This window comes from Cottoperca gobio, chromosome 22, assembly GCF_900634415.1.
Source record: "Cottoperca gobio chromosome 22, fCotGob3.1, whole genome shotgun sequence".
Lineage (NCBI taxonomy): Eukaryota > Metazoa > Chordata > Actinopteri > Perciformes > Bovichtidae > Cottoperca > Cottoperca gobio.
Genome location: NC_041376.1, coordinates 14,667,256 through 14,693,178, shown reverse-complemented (window position 1 = coordinate 14,693,178; position 25,923 = coordinate 14,667,256). Strand labels below are relative to the sequence as shown.

The following is a 25,923-nucleotide window of genomic DNA, read 5'->3' as shown; positions in this document are numbered from 1 at the left end:
TGATGGAGCAAAAGTTTCTCCTTTCTTGTGTTGATTACGTATGTCAAAACAGGGCTGCAGTAAAACACTGTGCGATATCTCCCCAGACAGCGTCCCTCAGCTCTGCTGCAACCCACAGGATGAACAAGTACCACTTCTGAGTTTTCTTTTACACTTCGTGGCCACTGAAGTAGAAGGAGCCGCATAAAAGACTCCTGTATGGCTTCGGCATCGTAAAGGAATAGCTCAACAACTCGGGGCTACTTGACACGTGACAAAAGCAGAAAATCACCTTTACTGGTAGTCCGAACTATCGGCAAGAGAACTCTTGAACAACTCACAATCTTTTTACAGAACAGGTCAACAAAACTCAGCCCGACAAACAAACAATCTGAACAGTTCAATGAAAAGTCTTCAAAACTTCTTAAACCTCTTGAGATGAGCTAATGTCACAATAAAGCCAGACAAATATCACCCATGGACATTTACATAAACACACAAACACACTCACAGACATGAACACACACAATTGAAAAATAAGATTAGAATAATATTATAGTCACATAATGATTTATTGAAGTTCTCCCCTCATTAAATTTCTACTTGTTCATTTATTTACTCATTCATCAACCAAAGACGGTTTTGTTTGTTTCTATTATTACAGCTGATGTTGTGGGAAGTCGCAGCGCGCACAGCTCCAAATGTTAAATAATGTACCGGGTGCACAGTAGTTTTGTGCCCATAATAAATAATATGACTCGATGTCTCTGAGTGCCGGTGTTTCGTTTCTATTATTTCTGCTGTCACAAATATCATTAATACTTTTAAGCCCAAACTGACTCCACAAAGCTGCTTCCCTCCAACATTATTCACCATCTTCTTGTCCACATCCAGTTAATCTCTTTCAATGTTCCATATGTCGTTAACCTGTACCCCCCCCCCTATGAACCCTGTTCATGTGTAATTCCCTTTTCTTGGCTGTTGAAAATAAAACAAAATGTAATAATTAATAAATGAATAGAAATCTCTAAGTTAAGTCAGGACGTGTTAAAACAGTTCATTGTTCCAGCAGAGCCGTGCTGTAGCTGCCACTGAACACACAGAGGTGATGTCCTCTGGTCGTCCTCAGTGTTGTTTTCTAGGAACATGAGGACTGCAGTATATATCTAGCAATTTAAAGTTGTACATAGTGAGAAAAGACAGATACTAATATCTTTAAACTAATCAAAGATGCACATTTTGAACACAATAAAACTAATACATACATTCAATACATTTTACAACAATCTAACAATTGACTCCTGTTGGAATGTAGAGAAACATTGGGACTCAAATTAATCAGAAATGAACATGAAATATAAAAGAATAGTTGAATGAAACACAGCAAAATTAAAGAAAAGCGTTACAGAATTGTACCAGGAGGTGGAGGGAGCCAGCCGTCGTTACAGCAAACTGTTAGAGCACACAACCACATGTTTACATTTCTGTATGGGTGGCACTCCAACGATTTATCATCGGGCTTTCGTTAAGTTGTTGACTCACAAGAGGCCGACGTGTCCTGACTCTTTGTCCCTACTACAAGTCAAGCACAAACATCCCAAAATGTTCAACTAATCCTTTAAAGATGCAGTTTATGTCAAGGAACTAAACACCTTCAAATGTTTGATCCGGTAACACGACATGGGTTTTACAAAGAGCTATCCTGTAGTAATGTCGGTCCAGCCGGGATAATAATGATCAAACTCTAAGAGCTTCAGGGTTAAGTATGAAAACTGATCATCAGATAGCAAAAGTGACACAACAGCAACACAGTCTCCTGCGTGCTGAAATCTGAAAGGTTTATTCGACTTTAAAAGCTGTTAATCCATAAAATCTTGTCTGGCTGTTACAGCTGACCGGTTAGCCCCGGTACAGTGAGGCCGGCTGGCATCAGTGTCAGGAAACCTCGGGCTTTTGTGCTTTGATTAGTTAATACTGGGCAACAAAGGCCAATCGATCAGCAGAATTGCTTGTTGCTCAAATCTGCTGGAGCGTGGGGTTCCTGCCACTGGGCCCTGCAAATGTCACACACTGCATCTAATAAAAGGATAGGAGCGCTCTTCACGCCGCGGTGAACTTTACATCAAGCCTCTGACTTCCACAACACTCAGCAGTGCAAGGAAAAAGTTGCTACGTTGCGGTTGCTTTGTTCGATAGGAAGCTGCAGGCGTCTGCTGCAAACAACGAGAAGAACGTGCACTCCTGTCTTTAATAGTTCTCCTGACGGTCATACTTCAAAGGATGGAATTTAATTGAGGCTGGTGAGAATTGATCCTGAGTGCTGTGATAAACTTTTTTAAATTACTTAATCTCTCCATCACGATCCTAGTACAAAGGGAGCCCAGTGGCTGCGATGAAGCCTTAAATATTCTCTTACTGTTCTGCCTCTCTGGAATTTTCTGACTCCATCGGGCGCTCACAGAGTCAGTCCTATTAGCGATCACGCAAAACACATCTCTATAGCTGCTAATGTGTGTGTGTTTACACAGTTCAAGATGTCTGCCTGTATGAAGTCATCACTCTATTTTCCTGCTGCGACCCACTCCGCTTCAGATCCCTGCCATTCACTTTGCTGCTCTTGTATATTATAAGGCAGAATGGAAACAGGTGAGGACAAGTGGCAGTCCTCCTTACTGAAGTGCAGAGTCTAGGCTGTGGGGGAATAAGACAGATGGGAAATGGTGAAAACTGACCCTCAAAAACTGAGTAAGAAAGAGAAAGAGTTCAAAAGTAAGAAATAGTCCCAGAACTGCAACTCAAAGAAATAGATTGTGTCATTTAAACCCCTAAAAGGTAAAATGATTGAGCGGTATAATCGCTCACTCATGTCTGCTCCTGCTTTACATGTGCACTGAGAAGTTGGAAAGCAATGATAGAGAGAGGTGTGTTCTCAGCAACCCCAGAAAATTACGACTTTAGGCCATATTGGTGAAGGTTAGGTGTTTACTGGGGCGGCGGAGAAGATAGAAAAATGTCCTCGTTAATAACCTTAGTGAGGAGGGGAGTGGAGGAGGGTTGAATCTCATATTTCCTCCCGTACATTTCCCCTCCACTTTGACAATTTATTTCTAAAGATAAACAGTGCAGGGAATGTAAGACGGTGTCATCTCATTTAAACCTTAATGCAGTTTATCCATGGAATTATTACACGTGTCCATTAGAAGTAGAATTAGCAATTGTCAAATGTATGACAATGTTTCTCAAAACTATCAGCTCGTTAATGTCGGACTCCGTAGTTTTCTCTGGTCCTCTGCCAAATCTTTTGAATGATGACATGTTTAGCCGCATGTCATCATTCCGTCGCTGGCTCTCACGGTGGTGTCCAGATAATGATGTGGGCTTCGTAGACAATTGGCGGACTTTCTGGGGAAGGCCTGGTCTGATTAGGAGTGACGGCATCCATCCTACTTTGGCTGGAGCAGATCTCATATCCAATAATATTACACAGTCTATTAGTGGACCTAATCCATGACAACCCAGAGTTGAGACCAGGACAAAGAGTTGTAGTCTTACACACTTCTCTGTGCTTCTCTTCCGAGCAGTCACCCACTCAAATCCCCATAGTGACTGTGTCTGCCCCACGACCACTGAAACTAATCAAGTCTATGGTTAACAGAAGAGGAGTTATACATGAAAACCTAATTAAAATAAAAACCACCGCTGCAAAAGTGCAACTAAATCAAAAAATTAAATGTGGACTCTTAAACATCAGATCTTTATCAACGAAAGCTGGATTGGTAAATGATTTAATATCAGATAATAAGATTGATTTATTTTGTCTCACTGAAACCTGGCTGAGACATGAAGAATATGTCAGTCTAAAGGAATCTACTCCACCTGGTCATATTAATACTCACATTCCTCGAGGTACTGGCCGAGGAGGTGGAGTTGCGGCCATATTTGACTCAAACCTCTTGATCAATCCTAAGCCTAAACTAAAATATAACTCTTTTGAAAGCCTTGTTCTTACGCTCTCAAACCCAACATGGAAAACAATAAAGCCAGTTGTATTTGTTACTGTGTACCGCCCTCCTGGTCCGTATTCTGAATTTCTATCTGAATTTTTATCAAATTTAGTCCTTAAAACAGATAAAGTAATTATTGTAGGTGACTTTAATATTCATGTGGATGTTGATAGTGATAGCCTTAATAATGCATTTATCTCAATATTAGATTCAATTGGGTTCAGTCAGAATGTACATGAACCAACTCACTGTTTAAACCACACTCTGGACCTTGTTCTGGGATATGGTGTTGAAATTGAAAGTTTATCAGTGTGTCCACATAATCCTCTTTTATGAGACCATTTTTTAATAACTTTTGAAGTCCTGTTGCTGGACTACAAGCCAGTAGGCAAAATATCCTACGCTCGATGTTTATCTGAAAGTGCTGTGACTAAATTTAAGGAATCATCAGCACTTAATTCAATACCAGGACTCAATATCAATATAATGGAGGACTCCAATGCTAACTTTAGTCCCTCCCAAATTAATCATCTTGTTGATAGCGCTGCAGCCTCACTGCGAATAACACTCGACTCTGTCGCTCCTCTAAAGAAGAAGATCATAAAACAGAAAAAGAAAGCTCCATGGCTTAATTTACAAATCCGCAAACTAAAACAAAAGTCGAGAAATCTTGAAAGTAAATGGCGTTCCACTAAATTGGAAGAATCTCGTTTAGTCTGGTTAGATCATCTTAAAACGTATAAGAAGGCTCTCCGTAATGCCAGAGCAGCTTATTACTCTTCCTTAATAGAAGAAAATAAGAACAACCCCAGGTTTCTTTTCAGCACTGTAGCCAGGCTGACAGAGAGCCACAGCTCTACAGAGCCTTCTGTTCCTATATCTCTCAGTGGTGACGACTTTATGAGTTTCTTTAACGATAAAATTATAATTATTAGAGACAAAATTAATCTCCTCCTGACCTCAATTGGTAATGACTTAACCTCAACCGCCGGAATTTTAAAAACATCTGTAACTCCTGAAATATATCTAGACTGTTTTACTCCAATCAACCTTAACCAACTAACTTCAACAATCTCATCGTCTAAACCATCAACCTGTCTTTTGGACCCGATTCCAACTAAACTGTTTAAAGAAGTTTTACCCTTAATTAACACTTCGTTATTAAATATGATCAACCTGTCTCTATTATCTGGCTACGTACCACAATCCTTTAAAGTAGCTGTAATAAAACCACTTCTTAAATTCTTCTTCTTAGACTTTTTACATAATAATAGTTTATTTGAGGTTTTTCAATCTGGATTTAGAGTTCATCATAGCACAGAGACGGCACTGGTGAAAGTTACCAATGACCTTCTATTGGCGTCAGACAAAGGACTCGTCTCTGTTCTTGTCTTGTTAGACCTCAGTGCTGCTTTCGACACTGTTGATCATGACATTCTACTACAGAGACTGGAACATTGTGTTGGCATAAAAGGAACCGCACTAAGCTGGTTCAAGTCCTATTTATCTGAGCGATCTCAATTTGTACTTGTTAACGATAAATCCTCCATGACAGCCAAAGTCAGTCTTGGAGTTCCGCAGGGTTCTGTACTTGGACCGATTCTATTCACCTTATATATGCTTCCTTTGGGCAATATTATAAGGAACCACTCTATAAACATTCATTGTTATGCAGATGATACCCAATTATATCTATCAATTAAACCAGATGAAACCAATCAATTGGCTAAACTTCAAGCATGCCTTAAGGACATAAAAACTTGGATTTCTAGCAACTTTTTGATGTTAAACACAGACAAAACTGAAGTTATTATACTTGGCCCTAAACGCCTCCGAAACGCATTTTCTAATGACATAGAAGCTCTGGATGGCATTAACTTGGCCTCCAGCACCACTGTAAGGAATCTTGGCGTCATCTTTGATCAAGATCTGTCGTTTAACTCCCACATAAAACAAATCTCTAGGACTGCCTTCTTTCATCTACGTAACATTGCAAAAATAAGACACATCCTGTCTCAAAATGATGCAGAAAAACTAGTCCATGCATTTGTTACTTCAAGGCTGGATTACTGCAACTCATTGTTATCAGGTTGTCCCAAAAAGTCGCTTAAGTCTCTTCAGTTGATCCAAAATGCAGCGGCACGTGTATTGACAAGAACTAGGAAACGGGATCATATTACTCCTGTATTAGCTGCTCTGCACTGGCTCCCAGTAAAATACAGAATAGAATTCAAAATCCTTCTCCTGACTTACAAATCAATTAAAGGTCAGGCTCCAGCATATCTTAAAGATTTCATAGTACCTTATAAACCAACTAGAGCATTACGCTCCCAGACTGCAGGGTTACTTGTGGTTCCTAGAGTCTCTAAGAGTACAATGGGAGCCAGAGCCTTCAGCTATCAAGCTCCTCTCCAGTGGAACCAGCTTCCAGTTTGTGTTCGGGAGCCAGACACACTCTCCACATTTAAGAGTAGGCTAAAGACTTTCCTTTTTGATAAAGCTTATAGTTAGGGCTGGCTCAGGTTTGCCCTGGATCAGCCCCTAGTTATGCTGCTATAGGCTTAGACTGCCGGGGGACACCTCCCTGCTCTCTTCCTTCTCTCCCTCTCTCTTCTTCTCCCTCTCTATCTGTATGCATTTATGTAAATGTATGTTACTAACTCACCATCCGGGGTATCATCCCCGGAGTGTCTGTCTCTCATGTGGCAGGTTGCCACTGATAAAGTTTACGTCAGGATCATGAATCGTGACAGCGCCTGCTGACCTGGTCCTGCTGGACACCGGGAAGCCTTATTGACATTTTCCTGGATTCATCCAAACTTTCTCTTTTTCAACACAACATAATTTCTGTCAAATGTTGTATTTGTACCATGTTGTTTATCCTGTACACACGACATCTATTGCACGTCTGTCCGTCCTGGGAGAGGGATCCCTCCTCAGTTGCTCTCCCTGAGGTTTCTTCCATTTTTTCCCCTTTAATTTTGGGGTTTCTTTTAGGAAGTTTTTCCTTGTGCGATGCGAGGGTCTAAGGACAGAGGGTGTCGTAACCTGTACAGTCTGTAAAGCACACTGAGACAAATGTATAATTTGTGATATTGGGCTATACAAATAAATTTGATTTGATTTGATTTGATTTAGTCTCACAAGGCTCAAATAAAATCTAAATGTGTGGTGAGAAAAAGGGTTAGGGTTAGGGTTACCCCCTTCTATGACCGCCCTCCTTCAATGATTGTCGTATAGTCCCTTAATTACCATAAGACGAAGAGATGGATGTCAGAAGTTGTTTTCCGTTTGATATCTGAATGTTATATTAGTCGTGTCACAGATTCTAAAGTTATTCCAATTACAAACCTCTTCTCTGATCACAGCACCCTGATCCGTCAACAGCTTTTACCTCTGAGCAGAGGGTTGATGCAAAGCTGTTATATCATGCTGAGGATTCTTTGCTCGTTCTGTGACGGAGCAACCAGGCAATTCTTTAGAGCGCTCACTTCTTTGCCTCCGAGCTCAGCGTGCTTGAAGTGTCAGTCATTAGACTCATTGAAAATCCTGATTTCATAGGAAACTATTTTTGCTGATGTGTAGAATAATCTTTGCCTTTCAAAGCCAATTAGCTCCAAACAACAACTCAGCTCAAGACTCAAAATCACTAACAGCTCAATGCAGAATATAACAGGATGCAAAAGCTTTATGACAGGTCGCTTAGTGTAAAAGGAAACGATCTAAACCTCAGGTCAGGAAAGGTCAACAGACAATACTGTCATGTTGTTTATACAAAAACGATTTGTAATTTTCAAACTGTAACGAGGGCTGTTTAACTATTCAGGAAACATTCTTTCAGTATATGATATAAATATTCATCAGATATGTGTTCTTATACAAATACGTGTCCTCTAACATCATCGTTTAGCAACTTCTAATTTAATTTCCAAATTCATTCATATAATACTATAATATTTACAAACTGAAACACGGTCAGTACTCCCTCAGATATCGTGTGTCCAGGTACGGAACGCTCGAGTACACGGTATCAAGAGCTAGTTATCTTTTTCTTGTATTATTCTAAATTATGTAAGCTCTTTCTTTTTAGTTATTGTTTTTCTCCTAAAGTCAAGAGGAGGTTCAATGTATAAATCTGTGGTTTGACCTCACATTTCTGATTTTGTCATTATCTGGAATTTATGCATTTCTATGCGTGTGTAAATAAAATAAAAAGGTTGGCAACATCAAGGAAGAAATTACATTTTAAAAGATGCTGATAATTAGATCAGCAGCAAACTGACCTTGTTGCTTTTACTTTTGGGCAATGTGGACATTTTAATGAATATATGCGTCTTGAGTTTCGCTCATAATCCGCTTCCACTAACTAAATATGTTGACTCCTTCAGACGAGGTGACGATGGAAGAAGTGGGCCAGAGCACCCAGCTGAGGGCGGGGGAGCTCATCATCATCGTGGTGGTACTCATCATGTGGGCAGGTGAGGACAAAACTGTTTATGCAACCAGGATCTCACACACACACACACACACACACACACACACACACACACAGTGTTTGTGTCATAATCTCACTCAAAATACAAAAGCAGTTGTAGATCTGATCATGAAATCCCTCCTCCTCTCCCCGCAGGTGTGATCGCTCTCTTCTGTCGCCAGTACGACATAATCAAAGACAACGAGCCCAACAACAACAAGGACAAAGCCAAAAACTCCTCCGAGTGCAGCACTCCTGAACATCCGACGGGGGGGCTGTTGCGCAGTAAGGTATAACCCACCACCCCCCTCCTCCTCCTCCTCTTCCTCCTCCCCCCCCCCCTGGGTGCCTCCCCCACAGCGGCGCCGGGCAGGTGAATGGTCCCGGCCACTTCTCGACTTTTTTTCCACCGATGCTTCATACGCAATCATAGTGTCATCAGAAGCTCAGCTGCAGGCTTAAGCTAAACACTGCTTCAACATGGCAGCATGTGCTTTTCAACATTCAGCAGCGCAGAAAGTCAAAACAAATCTTTATCCCTTTCGCTCTCTTGCTATAAACATCAATAAAACATCCGAGCACAGAAGCATCGTCATGCTCATTGAAGAAGCTTATTGTATGATTCCTGTGAGCGCTCCAGCATTCTCATACCTGTCATCTTCCTCTTTCCTCCCACAGTTCCCCAAGAACAAGAACAACAACAATAGGATGCCATCTGTCAACATCATCGAGGTTTGACTGCCAGGATGTCGTCTCTTTATCCAAAAGACTTTGTGTTCTCACAAACAAGCGGGCCCCTTTTAAGCCCATCTGCTTGTCAGGATGAGGCTGGGACTCAGGGCCCCTCGGCGGCGCTTTACTCTCCTTTGGCACGGCGCCTGCCGCTGAAGCAACGCTGCTCGACTCCGGGGGTCAGGCACGGCCTGGCCGGAGCTGGTCTGAGAGCAGAGTCTGCAGCGGAGTGAGTTCAGAGGCTGCACCGTGCTCAATAACTACTGTACCATGGGGCAGATTGGGGCCAAGTGGCTCCGGCGGTGGAGAGACTGCAGATAAACCAACCCCAGGGGCCAAAGTCTAAGAACCGAGCCAGAGACCTTTTCATTCTCTCTCTCCGTCACGTCTTACTTCTCACCGTCGTTCAGTGCATTATCAGCAAACACAAATACGACATTTCATATTACTGAGTGGCTATGAGATGCACCTTCTACACCTTATTTACTTCATAATATTCAGTTTTCTACGCTTTCTGAATTGAAGAAAAACACTGTAGATCATTCAAGTGTATTATTGTAGTTCATTTACTTTAAACAAGGTGCCACCAGAGCAGTCCTGTTCTGGTATCCTGTTTTGTTGTTAGATCCTCCCTCAGGCACAAACTCCTGTGGGAAATGTTATCATTCTGGCGAGCTCATTTTCCCCCCTCAGGGAATCCACACCCCACCTGGCCAATTTAGGAGCCATTTCTTAGATGTGCTGCGATGACGCCAGAGCAGCCTTAGAGAGATCACTCAGCTCAGCTGAATCACCTCGTCACAAAAGACCAAACTCATCCGCTCGTATTGAAAGGCACGTCTGATCTGAACACATGTACACGGTAAAGTGTGCAACAGGCCAGGTGTCGCATCATCTTGGTCACGTTTGCTTTTGTCATTCTTTCATGCTTTTATTATAGATTTCTAAAATGTTACATTCCACGTCCAGGATGAGCCCTTTAGTATTCCCTCGTGTCTTTCTGTGAGGGTGATGAATTTCAAAGTATTATGTCATAATGGAGTGCATTCATCGAATTAATGGACTTGACTTTATGGAGAAGTGTAGAGACACTGAAGAGATCCCTGATATCAGCAATAACAGCGGAAGCAAAGACTCAAACTCTGTAGCCTGTTCGTTCAAAACTCGAGCTCCCAGCATGCATTGTTCAGACGGATGAACATCGAATATGAGGGATTTAATGCTGAGCCTCGTTAGCAGGTGATCCCTCAACTCAACTTTCAGAGAAAAGTCTTCAGCGCTGTTGAAAAAACGTAAGTTTCTGATGGAGAGCATGGGCCCAACATTCAACCCAGAGACTTCCTTATGACATCCTGAGCAGATGTCCCCAAGACAGAAGGGCTTCTATCAAGACTTTTTCACAAATCAAAGTCAACCCTTGTGTTGAAACTCCATGTTGATGAGACTAATTAGGGATCCACTGTTGCCATACGGTACTGTGCACTGTACACTGTAAGGGAACTTGTTTTAAGAAAGCAAATGATGTATTTGAGGGCTGATTCAAACTCAGTAGTACTGCCTTAAAAATAATTGTATCTTATGATTTATCTAATACTAGGAAAGGCCCTGTATCTCACATCTGTGACATATTCATTAGCTTTCACATAATATTTAAATGTATGTGCAAAGTAAAAAGGAAACATTACAGATGACATGTATACCGAGCTGAGGTAAGTTTGAAAATCTGGAAGTGATGGTTGACATTGAATGTGTAAATACGTTTTATATTTCATTCTTGTTTGGTGGCGTCAGCTTAGAGAGCCTTTAATGAAATGACTAATGTGGAAAATGTATAAATCCTAATTGAAGAAAAGACGTTTCTTCACCCTGGTGAACATGTAGGTGATTTCTTTTGTGAATACACTGCTGTTAAGTCTTTTTCATTGCACTCCTCCACTGTTATGTATTTCTATTATGTCATTGTGCCGTTTATGTGACAGAAATACCTTTTGTGATGAGGAAAAATATGAAAAGTGCTGGAATAATCATCCAAACACGACGGTTGAGACTTTCAGCGGCTGGAAATCTGTATTGAACAGCTGCTTCTCTTGTTCTGCACGGACTCCCTCTCCATCTCGCTGGTCACTGGTTGTAAAACTCAGACAAATACGTGTGTGAACAAACACAGCAGGTCACAACTCCCACAGCGTGGAGTGTGATTGAAGAGAGGCAGAAAAGGTGGTTAAGAGAGCAATGAAGGTTGAGCCGAGTGGGTAGAATGATGGCTTTTATCACTCCCTCTCCTTTTATTTCCACTCTTAATACGAGTGGAAAAGCTCCAGGTTGTGCTCCTCCAATGAGCACTGACTCATGTCAGATGCAGGAGCGGGTTTAAAGTAAACTCACATTGTGGGAAACGGGAGACAGAATGTGGCCTCTGACTGATTAAGACGTTCAGCTGTTGTTAAATGACAAACTTAGTGAAACCTTAAAACTGTGTTCTGCTGCACTTCACCAAAAAACTTCTGTGGCTGAAGGTTGAATCCATTTCTCCCCGAGAACACTGCAGCGGTAGCTCTCCGATCGATAGACAGCCATCCACACAGTTAGGGATAATGATGATAGTCTCCCTGGATGGTTTCTTTGAACTCGGGCCATGTCTTAAGTGTGCCAACAATACATTTCCAAACGACATAATCCCTGTGGGCACTTTGTTAAATGTACTTTGCACTTCTGTTGCTTGAATGAGTAAAACTTCAGCGAGCAACATGAGAGGTTTACTTCAGCTGAGAATCATCAACTCCAAATTATGTTGCCACTGTAAACTGTGTTCCTTATTATATCCTAGTAAACATCCACTTGTGTCAGGTTGTTGTCCAACTTTACCGTTTTTGGGAAATGTTTTTTCACGTTCTTGCAGAGTAAGATGAGAATATTGATACCACTTCCCTTTATCTGTACAATAAATATGAAGCTACCGCCAGCAGCTATATGGCGTAGTTGAGCTTACATTCTGCAAACAGCGCTTCATATTAAGCGTACAAACATAAGTGAGATCGATATTCTCATCCAACTCTTGGCACAAAAGTATTTTTTACAAAAAGGCAACAGATTCTTCTAAGTGTTGCAGCTTCTTAATACAAGCAGAGTGTGAGTGAGCTCTCCCACACAGAGGTGATACTCCAGCAGTTTGATGGTTAACAGCTGTGGAATATACTTTGACAGGCGTGGGTTTCACAATGTTAAACAACTACACAGAGGTCTTACACGTTAGGTGAATTAAAGACATCTGGGTACCTAATTAGGGTCGACACATTTCATACCTGGTGGTGCCGTGGAGTTTCCTCCGTCAGTCATATAGACCCAACTGTTCCCACTAAAGAAACAAACTGGACTCAAGTTATTTAAAAATGGTGACGACTGTACGTACTGAACATTCCACTTGAGCCCTGTGGTGGCGAAACACTCGTTAACACTGAGGACCTTATTTCAGTGCGACGTCTTCTCATGCTGCTGCACGTATAATACTGTATGCTTGGTAGCAGTATTGGACTACTTTGCGACGAGACAGCAGGGCAGTCAAGAGACTCAAAACAAAATGACACAATATGTGTTAGACTACCAACAGGCCTGGAAACTGAAACGCATCATCGGGATATTACAGAGAAGTTGGACCATTTCATTATGGGTTCTTTACATATAGGAAATGAGATCCACAAAGAAGCACGGTTTAGAGAAAAACTGCTTTATTAGTGCTATCATGTTTATATTCATTGTATGAAGTGTACAGGAGTCATTGCTTAAAGAGGGCTAGCATGGTTTAACTATTATGCACACGGTTACACAACTTCAATTAAGAATATGGTGTATGCTTACTTGTGTATGCTTCAATAAAATACAAATATCTAATATTTTCCACAAAAGTCTGAGTTTGATCTCAATGGTAAACAAAGACATTAAGTGATTGAAAAAATAAAAGATAGTCTAAACCTTTCTGGCCAAAGTCAGGGTGATGACGAAAGAAAACTCTGAGTCAAGGAAGACAGGCTCCTGCTTTAGTGAATAATACATGTGAACCTGAGGCTTCAGCTGTCAAGAGTTTCCTCCAGCAAAAAAAGCACAGACCTACGATTGGTATCTTACTGTTAGTTGGGAGGAATGGAGTTTTGCCACAGAAAGACCTTAATCCACCTATAAAGATACTTCACCCAACATGGTTTCAGGCTACTACATTTACTGTCGAGTCAGCAGCTTGTGCCTGAATTTGTAATGACATTAAAATCAATGACACATAAATAGCAAAACACAACAAATCACTTGGATCTCACTCAAGTCCTACATTAGAGTATGTGCATCAATACAAGAGCAGATCGTTGGCTTGACTGCTTGGCTGAGCAGCCGATATGAGGCAGTGGGGTTTAGGAGCCGACATGCATGACATCCATTTCTCAGTGCACTGTTTTGACGAAACCCATCACAGCCGCAGAAGAACTGTAGGGCATGTAAGATAAACACAATCACTGCTGAGATCCTGCTCAGGACTCTGGAGGGGCAAAACATTGTTGGAAGGTGTCGTGAGGAGCTGCAGCTGCACACGTGCCCTGCAGTCTGCACGGCATGCGTCACGAGTCCCTAACCGACACACCTCTGCCTTCTGGATGACTGGCCAGAGACAGGCTGTCCCGCTATCTGTACGGACGAGAGTACTTTAACAGCCTGCATTATTCAACGAATGGGACCCATGCTGATAAGTTCCATGTATTTGGGCTCTCTGGGGTCACATCTGTCAGCCTGCACCTGTGCACTGCACTACGAAAAAAAGCTCTCAAAGACGGAGCATTATTCCCCAAACATTATCAGGGGATGACAACAGTAGTGGAAGTTGAACAGGCTAGGTTTTATTAGTAGTACTTCATCAGCAGCACTGTCTTGCCTCCACACAAACACAGCCCTGCTCTCACTCTAGGGGCCGAGTTTAATGAGACCACAATGCAGAGAAGCCTTTCAGCAGCTGAGTACACTGTTGCTCTACAATTAAAAAGGTCAGTTCACACAAAGCACTAAATATATTTTACCATGCAACACAGTGGGCATGTTTATTGCTCAGGTTTCGAAATATCAACCACCGAGAATCCTCAAAAAGGAGTAACACAGGAACTGAGTTTGTGATGCTCACAAACTCACTTTCAAAGAGCTCAAAAGCAGAGTTTATGAGCTTGTTATAATTCACAGACTTTGGTATGAACAGTTTTTATTTAAAACTATTTTTTCCCCAAAGTTATAATAAAAGTAATTAAAAGTGTCCGGAGGTCTGTGGACAGATTAGTCAGGGCCCCATTAATGGACACTCCATTACAATTAAGGGTATGGCTGAAAAATGTTTATATGATGTGGGTGAACTGACCTTAATAAACAATTGCTTCTCGCTGACGGCATGTGCGGCACAAACCGTAAACAATTTCTGCCTGCCCCCATATTAGATGCATTAAGTCACATCACAAATGAAACGCTGTGTTGAGCGTCATGTTATACAAAGAAGTAATCCAGTAATTGTATTGGCTTCCTGGAAAAGGATGGACAATGTAACAGGTACATTTAATAAAATGTAATCCAAATGTGTAGAACTTTCCATTCTGCTAGCCTTTTCAGAATCACTTGCAGAAACAGATGTGAAGCTATTGTTTGCCCAAACAACAGTAATAGATAAGAAACTTGTCAGTGAAAGGTCTGAACTGTTCTAATCACATCCAGAGTAAACATGACTGGGGAATACCTTTTAACTCACAACACAAAGTCCAATATTTCAAACAGCAGAAGTACAAAACGTACTTAAATACACATTAAAAACAAACAGACAGTTTCAAATACAGTAAAAAAGTTATTTAAGTTGCTTGAAACCCTTGAGTGCTTGTTTCTTAGCATAATTTCCAAAATATCAAAACCACTTAAAACATGCATTAATTTAAGGAACAAGCATCGTGACAAACCACAAATACACACCACAAAGAACAGTGCAAACATTAATATGAGGCCCCAGTTGTACCTGGTATAACATTAGATTATTTGTTTTATAGGACTGAGTCCAGCCTGTTGAATTATTATGAGATATTAAGAACAAACAGTCTAGAAGAGGAATCTCTACAACTCCTAATTTATGGAAATGAACTCCTTTCAAATATTTTTGGGACCTTGGCAAAGCGCTTCTGTGTTGTACCATTCTTGGACTGCCATTCATGGAGGGTCATTTTTGGAGTCTCGTTTCCAAACCGTCTCTGGTAGTTCCTAAAAGCACAGATCCAGAACCGCATATTTCATATGGTCTGAAACAGGTCTGCCTTAGGACCGTCTTCATATCTAGAAAAACCCCAATGAGAATGATGTACCTGCGTGTGAGATCAGAGGGATGCTGCCACTGTGTGCCATCAGTGCCTGGTGTCTGGTCAGCCACATGGGTCATCAGGGTCATCAGCTCACTCATGACATCTTCAGGAAACACAAATGTGCGATATAGACTTCAGGTAATATCGTCCAGTCCCACTTTCACATTAATGGTGCTTAGCATTGCAATAACAAATTCCATTATGAGCAGTCTACCTTTATTTGCTCCTGGATGCTCCTTCATGTGACTGGTGACCGAATGAACATAGAGCCGTTTCTCACGCTGCCAGTCCACCTCCCTGTCATAGATCACCGGCCTGAAAAACACAATGGATCTCATGCGTGAAACGTTCGTACTGAACAGAATTGATCTTAAATTGTGCATGAGAACAATTTGAGTCCATGTAAGCCAGTATGCACTACGCACAAAAGCCCACTTGTATTTTTTGCAGTGAAATAATAATAATAATGGAAAAGCAACTGACTTTGTTTTATAATTATTCATTTAATAATTTCAAATGCTTACACTTCAACTCATCATTAAATATGATTAGGTCTAGCCTTGGTACTTTAAGAGTGACAGTGTTTTAATGAGAGCTGTATTTATGAGTTCTCTGCAAAGATCTTCTGACCAGCAGTGTGACATGTGAAGGTGGAGAGATGTGAACGTGTGAAGCTGATCTAAATTAAGAGAAGCTGCAGTCCTGGTTTGATATTAAAATTAATGAACACACTTTGGTACATTTCACTCCTGATGTTAAATGGCTTCTTTTCACATCCTCCCGTCGTCTATTATGCCATTCATTTTACTGATGTTTTAGGTTTTTGCCATGTTATCGTTTGTGTATCGTATCGACATACTTATGGTATGCATCGTATTGAATTCATAATTTTGGTATCATGGCAACACTATGGCTTGATGTGTTCTGCAAAGAATTGCAATGTACCATGGTGTGCCCCCGCCCCACCCACCAACACCTGAAGACATGGAGGGTGATTGCTGGTCCGACCTGCCCGCAGACGTGCCAACAGTGACTCACTTCACTTTTTCAACATGTAAACAGATCACTTGTTAGATTTCGAAATGACCTAGGCCTATACTCAAGGCATTATTAGGGATTTTATTTAGTGTCATTCTGTAAAACTGGATAACTTATGCTAGGAGTTTCCTGACAAAACTTCATTAAGTAACGTTTCCATCTCTGCAGAAGTGTTTTTTTCTTCTTGCTGAAAGGTGGAATTTCCTTTCCAGTTTCTATTTTAATCTTTTGTCTGAATTTAACGTTACCCGTCAAATGTCAGTTGCTTAGCTGCCTTTACATGGGTTTATTGGGGCACTTCTTTATGCTAATTGAAATTGCTTGGCACACTCAGCCAATTTACGATCAAACGCAATTTGTCAACGTACTCAGATGGACTTCATGACTCCCACATAAGATTTTCTTATGTTTCCATTATTTCTGCATGCAAGAACAAACAAGAGAAAAATATTCATGCACAAGGCCAAATAGCTCTACACGCTTGCTTGCTTACTTAACCACATTTAGCCATACAAGACATCTGCTGTGTCAGACAGCAATCTATGAGAATAGCGAAAACTAAACCATGCTGAATAAATATGGGACTATACTGAAACTGATGACAAAAAAAGCTAAAAATGTGAGACGATCATCAATCATAGAAAGTTTCCCTTACATACCGTTAAGCTATGGCCAAAACCTCCAGTGTTATATGGTCATACTGCTCTCCCTAGAGGTGACAGAGGCTACTGTCATACCTTTGACTCCTGGCACTGCTGACACATTTGGCAGACACAGAACCTCTATTCTTGTCTGGGCTCGGCTTGCTGGGCTTGGCGGTCTGTTTTGCCAGAGTAGGTGCTGCTGTTTTAGTGGACATGAGCTGATTAAGAGCCACCACAACCGATTTCACCTTGAAGAAGTACACAAGTTGTATGTGTGAACACACAGTATGCACATAATACAAAATAAGATGAATAAACAAACATGACTCAATGTGTGCAGGACATCAGTACCTTACCTGAACTTGGAGGGGTAATGATGTCTCATAAGAAGTGTCTAGAGTAGATTCCTCTTCAAGAAGCGTGGTTTGAAACACGGATGATTCCAAAATGGGGGAACCAATATTCCACGCCTCTTCAACATCATCTTCTAACGTCTCTACAGGACAGTTATCAGACGCCAACACTGGCCCACTTACAATAGGACCCGAATCACAGACTGGGAAGGAAACGTGCCGTCGTGACAGAGCAGCTTGTTCATGACAACCTGGCTCAGATATACATTCAGGATGGCACTTCTGTGACACCTCGACCTCACCTAGCAGGGGGATAGAGGTATCTTGAGGCAGCTGAGAGTATACTGACTGAGAGGGGTTCTTTCCCATTTTAAGGTCCTCAATGTAGGCCATGGAGAAATAAACCTCATCTTTTACATTGCTCTCAAGCTCCTCTCGTCCTTCATCCACTTGTCCATCTCCTCTTTCCAATTCTTGTCCGTGTGCCACAGTTGGGTTTAAGACTGGCTTGTTTTCACAGCTCACCAGTTTCCCCAAAGGATTGACGGACAATATGTCGTCAACATCACAGTCAAAGGCAGGTGCATTGAGGAGCACCTTCTCACACCTCAAACTGTGCGGGACAGTCCCATTATCAACCCCTGGCTCTGTTGAGGATCCACATTTCACATTCTCCAACTGTAGCTGAGAGCTCACACTTTCACTGCTAATATCTTGTGTCTCATTTAAAAATGCGGGCAGAGTGAAGGCAAAAGACGACCCAGAGCTCTCTCTTGCAGGAGGGCTGAAGTAGCCGAGGTCTGGGGACAAATCCTTTGGAATACAGGCTTTTTTTGCTGGAGTCTCATAACCGTCATCGGGACTGCAATCCTCTAATTTTCTTTTGAGACTATTTTTTACTACCTCAATTTTTAAATTTAGAAAGTGATTCAAGGACTCTTTCTGGAGATGGAGATAGGAATTTTGCTCACAAGTGATCATCCTGGAATAAATAGACAGAGGTTTCAAGTGCTTGGCTGTATGGAGCCCATTGGAAATTGTGTTTGTCTTCTTTTTATCCATGTCTGTTGAAAAAAGAAAAAAGAAAACATCAGATAATCAGTTAACAACCTTCAGATTATCATTTAGAAAACTGCAAGAAATCCATTAATAATCAATGATTGGAGCTAAAGCAATGTAATATTTTACTTTTATAATTAACTTAAATATCTTTACTTTATTAATAGCTCATAATAGAGTATGTCAAGTAGTTTTTTTCCATTAAATCCATAATCCTACATAAGTAGAAGTATTAAGAAGTGCATGACTAACCAAAACCCTAAACACAATGTTAATCCCATCCAAGATAGTAATAGCTCGACACATACTCGCTATAGCTTTGCTCAAAATCCACAGGAATTCAATTTAAAGATAAACAAATAGCAAATAATGTCCAAACACATCAAATTTGTGAGGGTGATTTAAATGAACGAATATGAAATGCCGACTGATGTTCTTCTCAAAATGAAAACGTTAATGTCTAAGGTTAGACATGATAGCATTGAGTGCTACACGTAACGCTATTTACATGAATGCTGCATTACATTATACTTAACAGTTACACACAATGTGTATTTCTCTTTACGATCGTTAATCGTAGGGACACCGTGTTGTAATTTCCTGGAATAAAGCTAGTTAAACTTTTCAGATATTAACTTGTCAATTCATAGTTAGTTAAATAGTTTCCCTCTGGTGCAGCATTAACTTCGTTGGTGATAGAAAACAAATAAGTTGCACTGAGTCAAGTTGGAAATTTGCAAACGTCACTTTATCACGCTACCTCGATAATGGCTACAGTTTCAAACATTTAACTAAACAAATTTAATTAACATTGAAGGTGATTACCAACGGAAATATTACTGGGCGGGCATTAACGCTTGTTAGCTAGCAGTAAAACTTTCAACAATGTAGCCGTTAGCTAGAAAGCTAATATCGTTATCATTAATAATAGTTTGGCGGACAAAAAGTCAACTGTAAGCGGTAAACTCATGACAGCCAACCGAATATTGTATTAATGCAACAAAATGTAATAGAACCATAAATAGACTTACTTCTTATCAAAAAGTGAAGACACTACTTGCTGCTCATTACCATAGCTCGTCAGGCACGTGATCAGGTAGTTGATACAAGAAGGTGCACAAGGGGCGGGGTTAAATGAGATGGGGGCGCTGTTCAAGTTCAAATGCAGAGTGTAGCATACTGCATTGTTATCATTTAAATGTGTTCGTTCAGCTCGTTACTAGAAGCGACTTCTGAATTGACGAAACTCTCATTCTAAAACTCTAATATATCAGCCATCTGATGTAACCAAGAAACAAGAGAGGATCAGTGAAAGATGCATTCCCAATATGCTCACTGGGATGATCTGAATAGTTTTTGTTGTTAACTGTTGTGGCTGTTCTGTGTTAGCCTATTGTTTTTATCCTCTGCATTTTATTGCATGTACCCTTTGCACTTTGGAGTTGAAGCAATTCAATGTTTGGTGAATGTTGAAGATGAAACTTTACTAGAATTCTTGTACGACATCCAAGTCTTACTTAGACTGGGTTTACCAGGATATTGGGGCCTTAACGTATTTTTGTGCAAAAAAGAAATAATGTAAGTCCCTATGTCCACTTTATTAATATGAGAACAGTTGATCCCAGATCAAAACCTTGGACTGAGAGAAAAAATGTGCTTATATTTGTGATTTAGGTGAACTGACACTTTACAATATGATCCAAGTAGGATAACATATACCTTATTTTTTTGAGTCAATGCACACATCCAGTTTGTTAAGGCCAGAAAGAATGTGCATCCAAAGACACTGGAAATACAGTATACGCAATATACACATGTGTGTTAACTCCACTGCCATAAACAGGAGCACACCATGTTGGCTTTTTCCTTTTACCGTAATCAACAGGAGGTCCATTATACATCAACTGCCAGCAGATGGCAGTGCAGTCTCTCACACTGAACACAAATCTGCCTCACACTTAAAGTTGCAAAGTGTAATTCTGAACCACCTGCTCTAAAGAAATAGGGGTCCGTATTTCACCTCTACTACTGGTTTCATACAATCTAAATTCATCAATCATAACAATCATCAGTTATTTAAAAATGCCAACTATAGTATGTTATCATATGTTTAGTTGTAGTAGTTTGGCCTATTTTTTGCATCTGAATTTTAGAGTATTATAATTTATTCTTTATATTGTTTATTGTATTGAATAGCTATATCTCTCTCTCTTTCTTGTCGTATTGATATATTTACTGTACATTTTTAACTCCTGTGTAATACCTGTTTGTCTGTCTGTCAGTCAGTCAGTGGGCAAGAACTGCTGGAAATCTGAGAGCCAGTCAAAATAACACTGCTCTCTTCTAATCTCCGTGTGGGGCTTAGCCATCTGTGTGATTACTGTGCCACTAACTGGGGACTGTACAGTCTGTAACATTAAAAAATGGGTTGGGTAGCTCTGGCTAAATTTGCTGCTAAAATCTGCTGACAGCAAACGTAAGATCTGTCCGTCTCCCAGCTCCTGCAGACTCTACTCCTGGTGAAGAAGCCTCCTGCCAACAGTGAGGACGAGGCGAGGGTGTTCTCTCGTTTCTGCCACTTTTCATTTAATCAAAACAAACTAGCAAACTTTTAGGGATCATGGTTGCAATATTGACAAGCCCTGAGTCCGCTTGAGTCGGGGCAGCTGTACTTCTTCTCCCTCTGTAGGCTACTGAGGGCAGACTAGAGCTACAGTGACTCACTATCACCTCTAGAGGAACAAGTGGTATTACAAGACTGAACAGGCCGGCGCTAGTCAGTTAGCATGTTAACTTCAGTAGATATCTCTGCAACACAACACATAGACATCTTTGACATAACGTCAACACTGTTACCTTTTCACATTCTGTTGATAATGTTCATTAATTTTTTTAATGTTCTAAATAAAATTCTGGCATATTTTACACAGTGCACCTTTAACATATTTTACTGTATTTCTTTACTGCAGCTTTACAATTAAAGGTGTTAAAGTTTATTAAAGTTTACATAAATTACAAAAGAATATATTTCCCGTCAGGTATCCACCCTAAATTTCCCTCGGGATTAATAAAGTATCTATCTATCTGTCATCCATGCGTTCAGGTTTTATTTGCTTCGGTATCTTCAGTTGACACTTCCTACTGACACCCCAATACAACAGAGGCAAATGAGACCTGCTGTGACCACAGGTAGAAAACTGAACTTGTCCAGATGTAGATCTGTGGATTATCCTGAGTAACCAGGACATTGTTACTGTTGAAATGTTGTATGAGGGAAACTGCTTTACTGTGATGTTGGTGAACCCACTGTAATGAGAGACAATGAATTACAACTAACACCACAACAAAGTATGGGACATACAAATACATTTCTTGAGGAAAAATGCTGTTGGATTCCTATTAAATCAAATCAAATCAAATCAAATTTATTTGTATAGCCCAATATCACAAATTATACATTTGTCTCAGTGTGCTTTACAGACTGTACAGGTTACGACATCCTCTGTCCTTAGACCCTCGCATCGCACAAGGAAAAACTTCCTAAAAGAAACCGCAAAATTAAAGGGGAAAAAATGGAAGAAACCTCAGGGAGAGCAACTGAGGAGGGATCCCTCTCCCAGGACGGACAGACGTGCAATAGATGTCGTGTGTACAGGATAAACAACATAGTACAAATACAACATTTGACAGAAATTATGTTGTGTTGGAAAAAAAAGAAATAGAAAGTTTGGATGAATCCAGGAAAAATGTCAATAAGGCTTCCCGGTGTCCAGCAGGACCAGGTCAGCAGGCGCAGCCACGATTCATGATCCTGACGTAAACTTTATCAGAGGCAACCTGCCACATGAGAGACAGACACTCCGGGGATGATACCCCGGATGGTGAGTTAGTAACATACATTTACATAAATGCATACCGATAGAGAGGGAGAAGAAGAGAGAGGGAGAGCAGGGAGGTGTCCCCCGGCAGTCTAAGCCTATAGCAGCATAACTAGGGGCTGATCCAGGGCAAACCTGAGCCAGCCCTAACTATAAGCTTTATCAAAAAGGAAAGTCTTTAGCCTACTCTTAAATGTGGAGAGTGTGTCTGCCTCCCGAACACAAACTGGAAGCTGGTTCCACTGGAGAGGAGCTTGATAGCTGAAGGCTCTGGCTCCCATTGTACTCTTAGAGACTCTAGGAACCACAAGTAACCCTGCAGTCTGGGAGCGTAATGCTCTAGTTGGTTTATAAGGTACTATGAAATCTTTAAGATATGCTGGAGCCTGACCTTTAATTGATTTGTAAGTCAGGAGAAGGATTTTGAATTCTATTCTGTATTTTACTGGGAGCCAGTGCAGAGCAGCTAATACAGGAGTAATATGATCCCGTTTCCTTGTTCTAGTCAATACACGTGCCACTGAATTTTGGATCAACTGAAGAGACTTAAGCGACTTTTTGGGACAACCTGATAACAATGAGTTGCAGTAATCCAGCCTTGAAGTAACAAATGCATGGACTAGTTTTTCTGCATCATTTTGAGACAGGATGTGTCTTATTTTTGCAATGTTACGTAGATGAAAGAAGGCAGTCCTTGAGATTTGTTTTATGTGGGAGTTAAACGACAGATCTTGATCAAAGATGACGCCAAGATTCCTTACAGTGGTGCTGGAGGCCAAGTTAATGCCATCCAGAGCTTCTATGTCATTAGAAAATGCGTTTCGGAGGCGTTTAGGGCCAAGTATAATAACTTCAGTTTTGTCTGTGTTTAACATCAAAAAGTTTCTAGACATCCAAGTTTTTATGTGCTTAAGGCATGCTTGAAGTTTAGCCAATTGATTGGTTTCATCTGGTTTAAGTGATAGATATAATTGGGTATCATCCACATAACAATGAAAGTTTATAGAGTGGTTCCTTATAATATTGCCCAAAGGAAGCATATATAAGGTGAATAGAATCGGTCCAAGTACAGAACCCTGCGGAACTCCAAGACTGACTTTGGCTGTCATGGAGGATTTATCGTTAACAAGTACAAATTGAGATCGCTCAGATAAATAGGACTTGAACCAGCTTAGTGCGGTTCCTTTTATGCCAACACAATGTTCCAGTCTCTGTAGTAGAATGTCATGATCAACAGTGTCGAAAGCAGCACTGAGGTCTAACAAGACAAGAACAGAGACAAGTCCTTTGTCTGATGCCAATAGAAGGTCATTGGTAACTTTCACCAGTGCCGTCTCTGTGCTATGATGAACTCTAAATCCAGATTGAAAAACCTCAAATAAACTATTATTATGTAAAAAGTCACACAACTGTTTTGCGACTGCTTTCTCAAGGATTTTAGCGAGAAAGGGAAGGTTAGATATCAGCATATAGTTGGCTAAAACCTCTGGATCAACACTAGGCTTTTTAAGAAGTGGTTTTATTACAGCTACTTTAAAGGATTGTGGTACGTAGCCAGATAATAGAGACACGTTGATCATATTTAATAACAAAGTGTTAATTAAGGGTAAAACTTCTTTAAACAGCTTAGTTGGAATCGGGTCCAAAAGACAGGTTGATGGTTTAGACGATGAGATTGTTGAAGTTAGTTGGTTAAGGTTGATTGGAGTAAAACAGTCTAGATATATTTCAGGAGTTACAGATGTTTTTAAAATTCCGGAGGTTGAAGTTAAGTCATTACCAATTGAGGTCAGGAGGAGATTAATTTTGTCTCTAATAATTATAATTTTATCGTTAAAGAAACTCATGAAGTCGTCACTACTGAGTGTTAATGAGACTTCCCACAAGGCCACATTTATGAAACTGGTGCTGTGTTCATAAAAAATCCTACAGCTGAAGTAGCTCCTGACTGGCTGACATAAGAGACTCCTAAAAAATAACTTTGGGACTTCTAAGTTTCTGGACTAATAGTCATCTGAACACTACATTTCTAGGAAAAGTCTCACAATGGGCCTTCTCAGTTTGGTTCTTTTATGTTTCTAATAGAGTTCAGGTACATTTATCTGCACCTGGGTTTCCATTTGTATGTCTGGTGACAGAATCTAGTTGTTTCTCAAGCTCCCAGTCCATCTTTTTGTTAAGGATCACTAGCCTGGAACACAAAATCTAATTCAACACCGGGGTCATTCTTCAGTCAAGAGCATAAGCTGACACATGTGTGTGGTGTACATGAAACCATGAATAAATATGTCCCTAATAGACACTGATGACTCTTGAAACCACCCATCCATGAACAATTGAACAATTACTGAACCCAAAAGTGGGAAATTGTCATGCTTATTATATCAGAAACAAACCCCCACACTGGAAGTAAGCTTGAAAAGCATCATCAAAACTGAAAACTGATGTAAACATTATTAAAATACTCAAGTGAGAAGTAATCTCACTTTGATTTGATGTGATTTGATTTGATTTGATTTAATCATGTAACCGCTTCAACATTTTCAAATGTCCTGGTATAAGTGTATTCTGTCTGACTCACAATGTGCATGAAGCTTCTTGGAATAAATCATGTTCATTCGTTTGTGAAGGGGAAATTCTGACATTGCACAACATTTTTTTAGGTGAGCCAGGAAACTAACTGAAGAAACCACAGATACTGTACACACACACACACACACACACACACACACACACACACACACACACACACACACACACACACACACACACAGAAGGCCGAACCCCTTTGTGTCCTGGTAAATCACGAGATGCAGTTGTTCTCATGTCACTGCACAGCTCTACACCTAATGATCCACATATGGTCATGTTTACAACGTGTTTTCTGGAGAACATTTGGACCTGAAACTTACATTCACTTTGTTCACACACAAGAATGAACTATTTGTGAAAGTAGTTTCACCTTTAATAGTTTAGGGCACTTCAGTAAAAGTAAAAAGAGGGTGAGGATACATACATAGTCTGCCATGATATTTAAAAATAGCCCATAGTGTTGAGGGTTTGAAATCTGACCAATGTGATTTAGAAGGTAATATACCCCCCTGGCATTTATCACAAAAACACAAACAAAGCACATGACTTGAGTCTTCTCATGCAGAGTGATCTTGGCAGCTGCTGTTCAACAAGCAACAAATTGAATTTTGATTAATGGAGGAATCAGCATGTTCATGTTTGTTACATCACTGCCAACATTAGCATATCTTTGAACATTCCTTACTGTAACACGTGACAGCAAGACTGTTTTGTCATTTGTTTAACTTGTCACACCATGTGAAAGTTGACACGCCTCACCTCATGTGTTTATACACAGACGCCCACTAAAAAGGAAATGTCTAGAAAGCTG

General features: G+C 40.5%; 2 protein-coding genes across 3 annotated transcripts in view; one reads left to right on the top strand and one right to left on the bottom strand.

The window, feature by feature from the left end:
- The window catches only part of fndc5a (fibronectin type III domain containing 5a), a 38,366-nt gene extending 27,923 nt beyond the window's left edge, over positions 1-10,443 (top strand). For both annotated transcript variants that reach the window (XM_029460963.1, XM_029460962.1), the window contains exons 4-6: positions 8,372-8,461; positions 8,614-8,747; positions 9,136-10,443. In XM_029460963.1, the coding sequence (XP_029316823.1) occupies positions 8,372-8,461; positions 8,614-8,747; positions 9,136-9,195 (284 nt within the window). In that variant the 3' untranslated portion in view covers positions 9,196-10,443. The remainder of the gene's footprint in view (positions 1-8,371; positions 8,462-8,613; positions 8,748-9,135) is intronic.
- Positions 10,444-11,119: 676 nt separating this feature from the next.
- Positions 11,120-19,804, bottom strand: kop (askopos). Its single transcript, XM_029460961.1, has 6 exons — positions 19,674-19,804; positions 17,587-18,647; positions 17,324-17,478; positions 15,763-15,863; positions 15,552-15,651; positions 11,120-15,450 (listed from the first exon to the last, which is right to left on the bottom strand). Exons 2-6 carry the CDS (start codon positions 18,643-18,645, stop codon positions 15,321-15,323), a joined length of 1,545 nt encoding a protein of 514 aa, XP_029316821.1. The 5' UTR covers positions 18,646-18,647; positions 19,674-19,804; the 3' UTR covers positions 11,120-15,320.
- Between the last annotated feature and the right edge of the window lie 6,119 nt (positions 19,805-25,923).

Excerpts from the sequence above, each read along its gene's own strand:
- kop (XM_029460961.1), bottom strand. The coding sequence starts at position 18,645 with ATGGATAAAAAGAAGACAAACACAATTTCCAATGGGCTCCATACAGCC. Across the intron at positions 15,864-17,323 it reads AGCAGTGCCAGGAGTCAAAG|GCCGGTGATCTATGACAGGG; the intron begins GTATGACAGTAG and ends TGTGTTTTTCAG. Across the intron at positions 15,451-15,551 it reads CCCTCTGATCTCACACGCAG|GAACTACCAGAGACGGTTTG; the intron begins GTACATCATTCT and ends CTGTGCTTTTAG.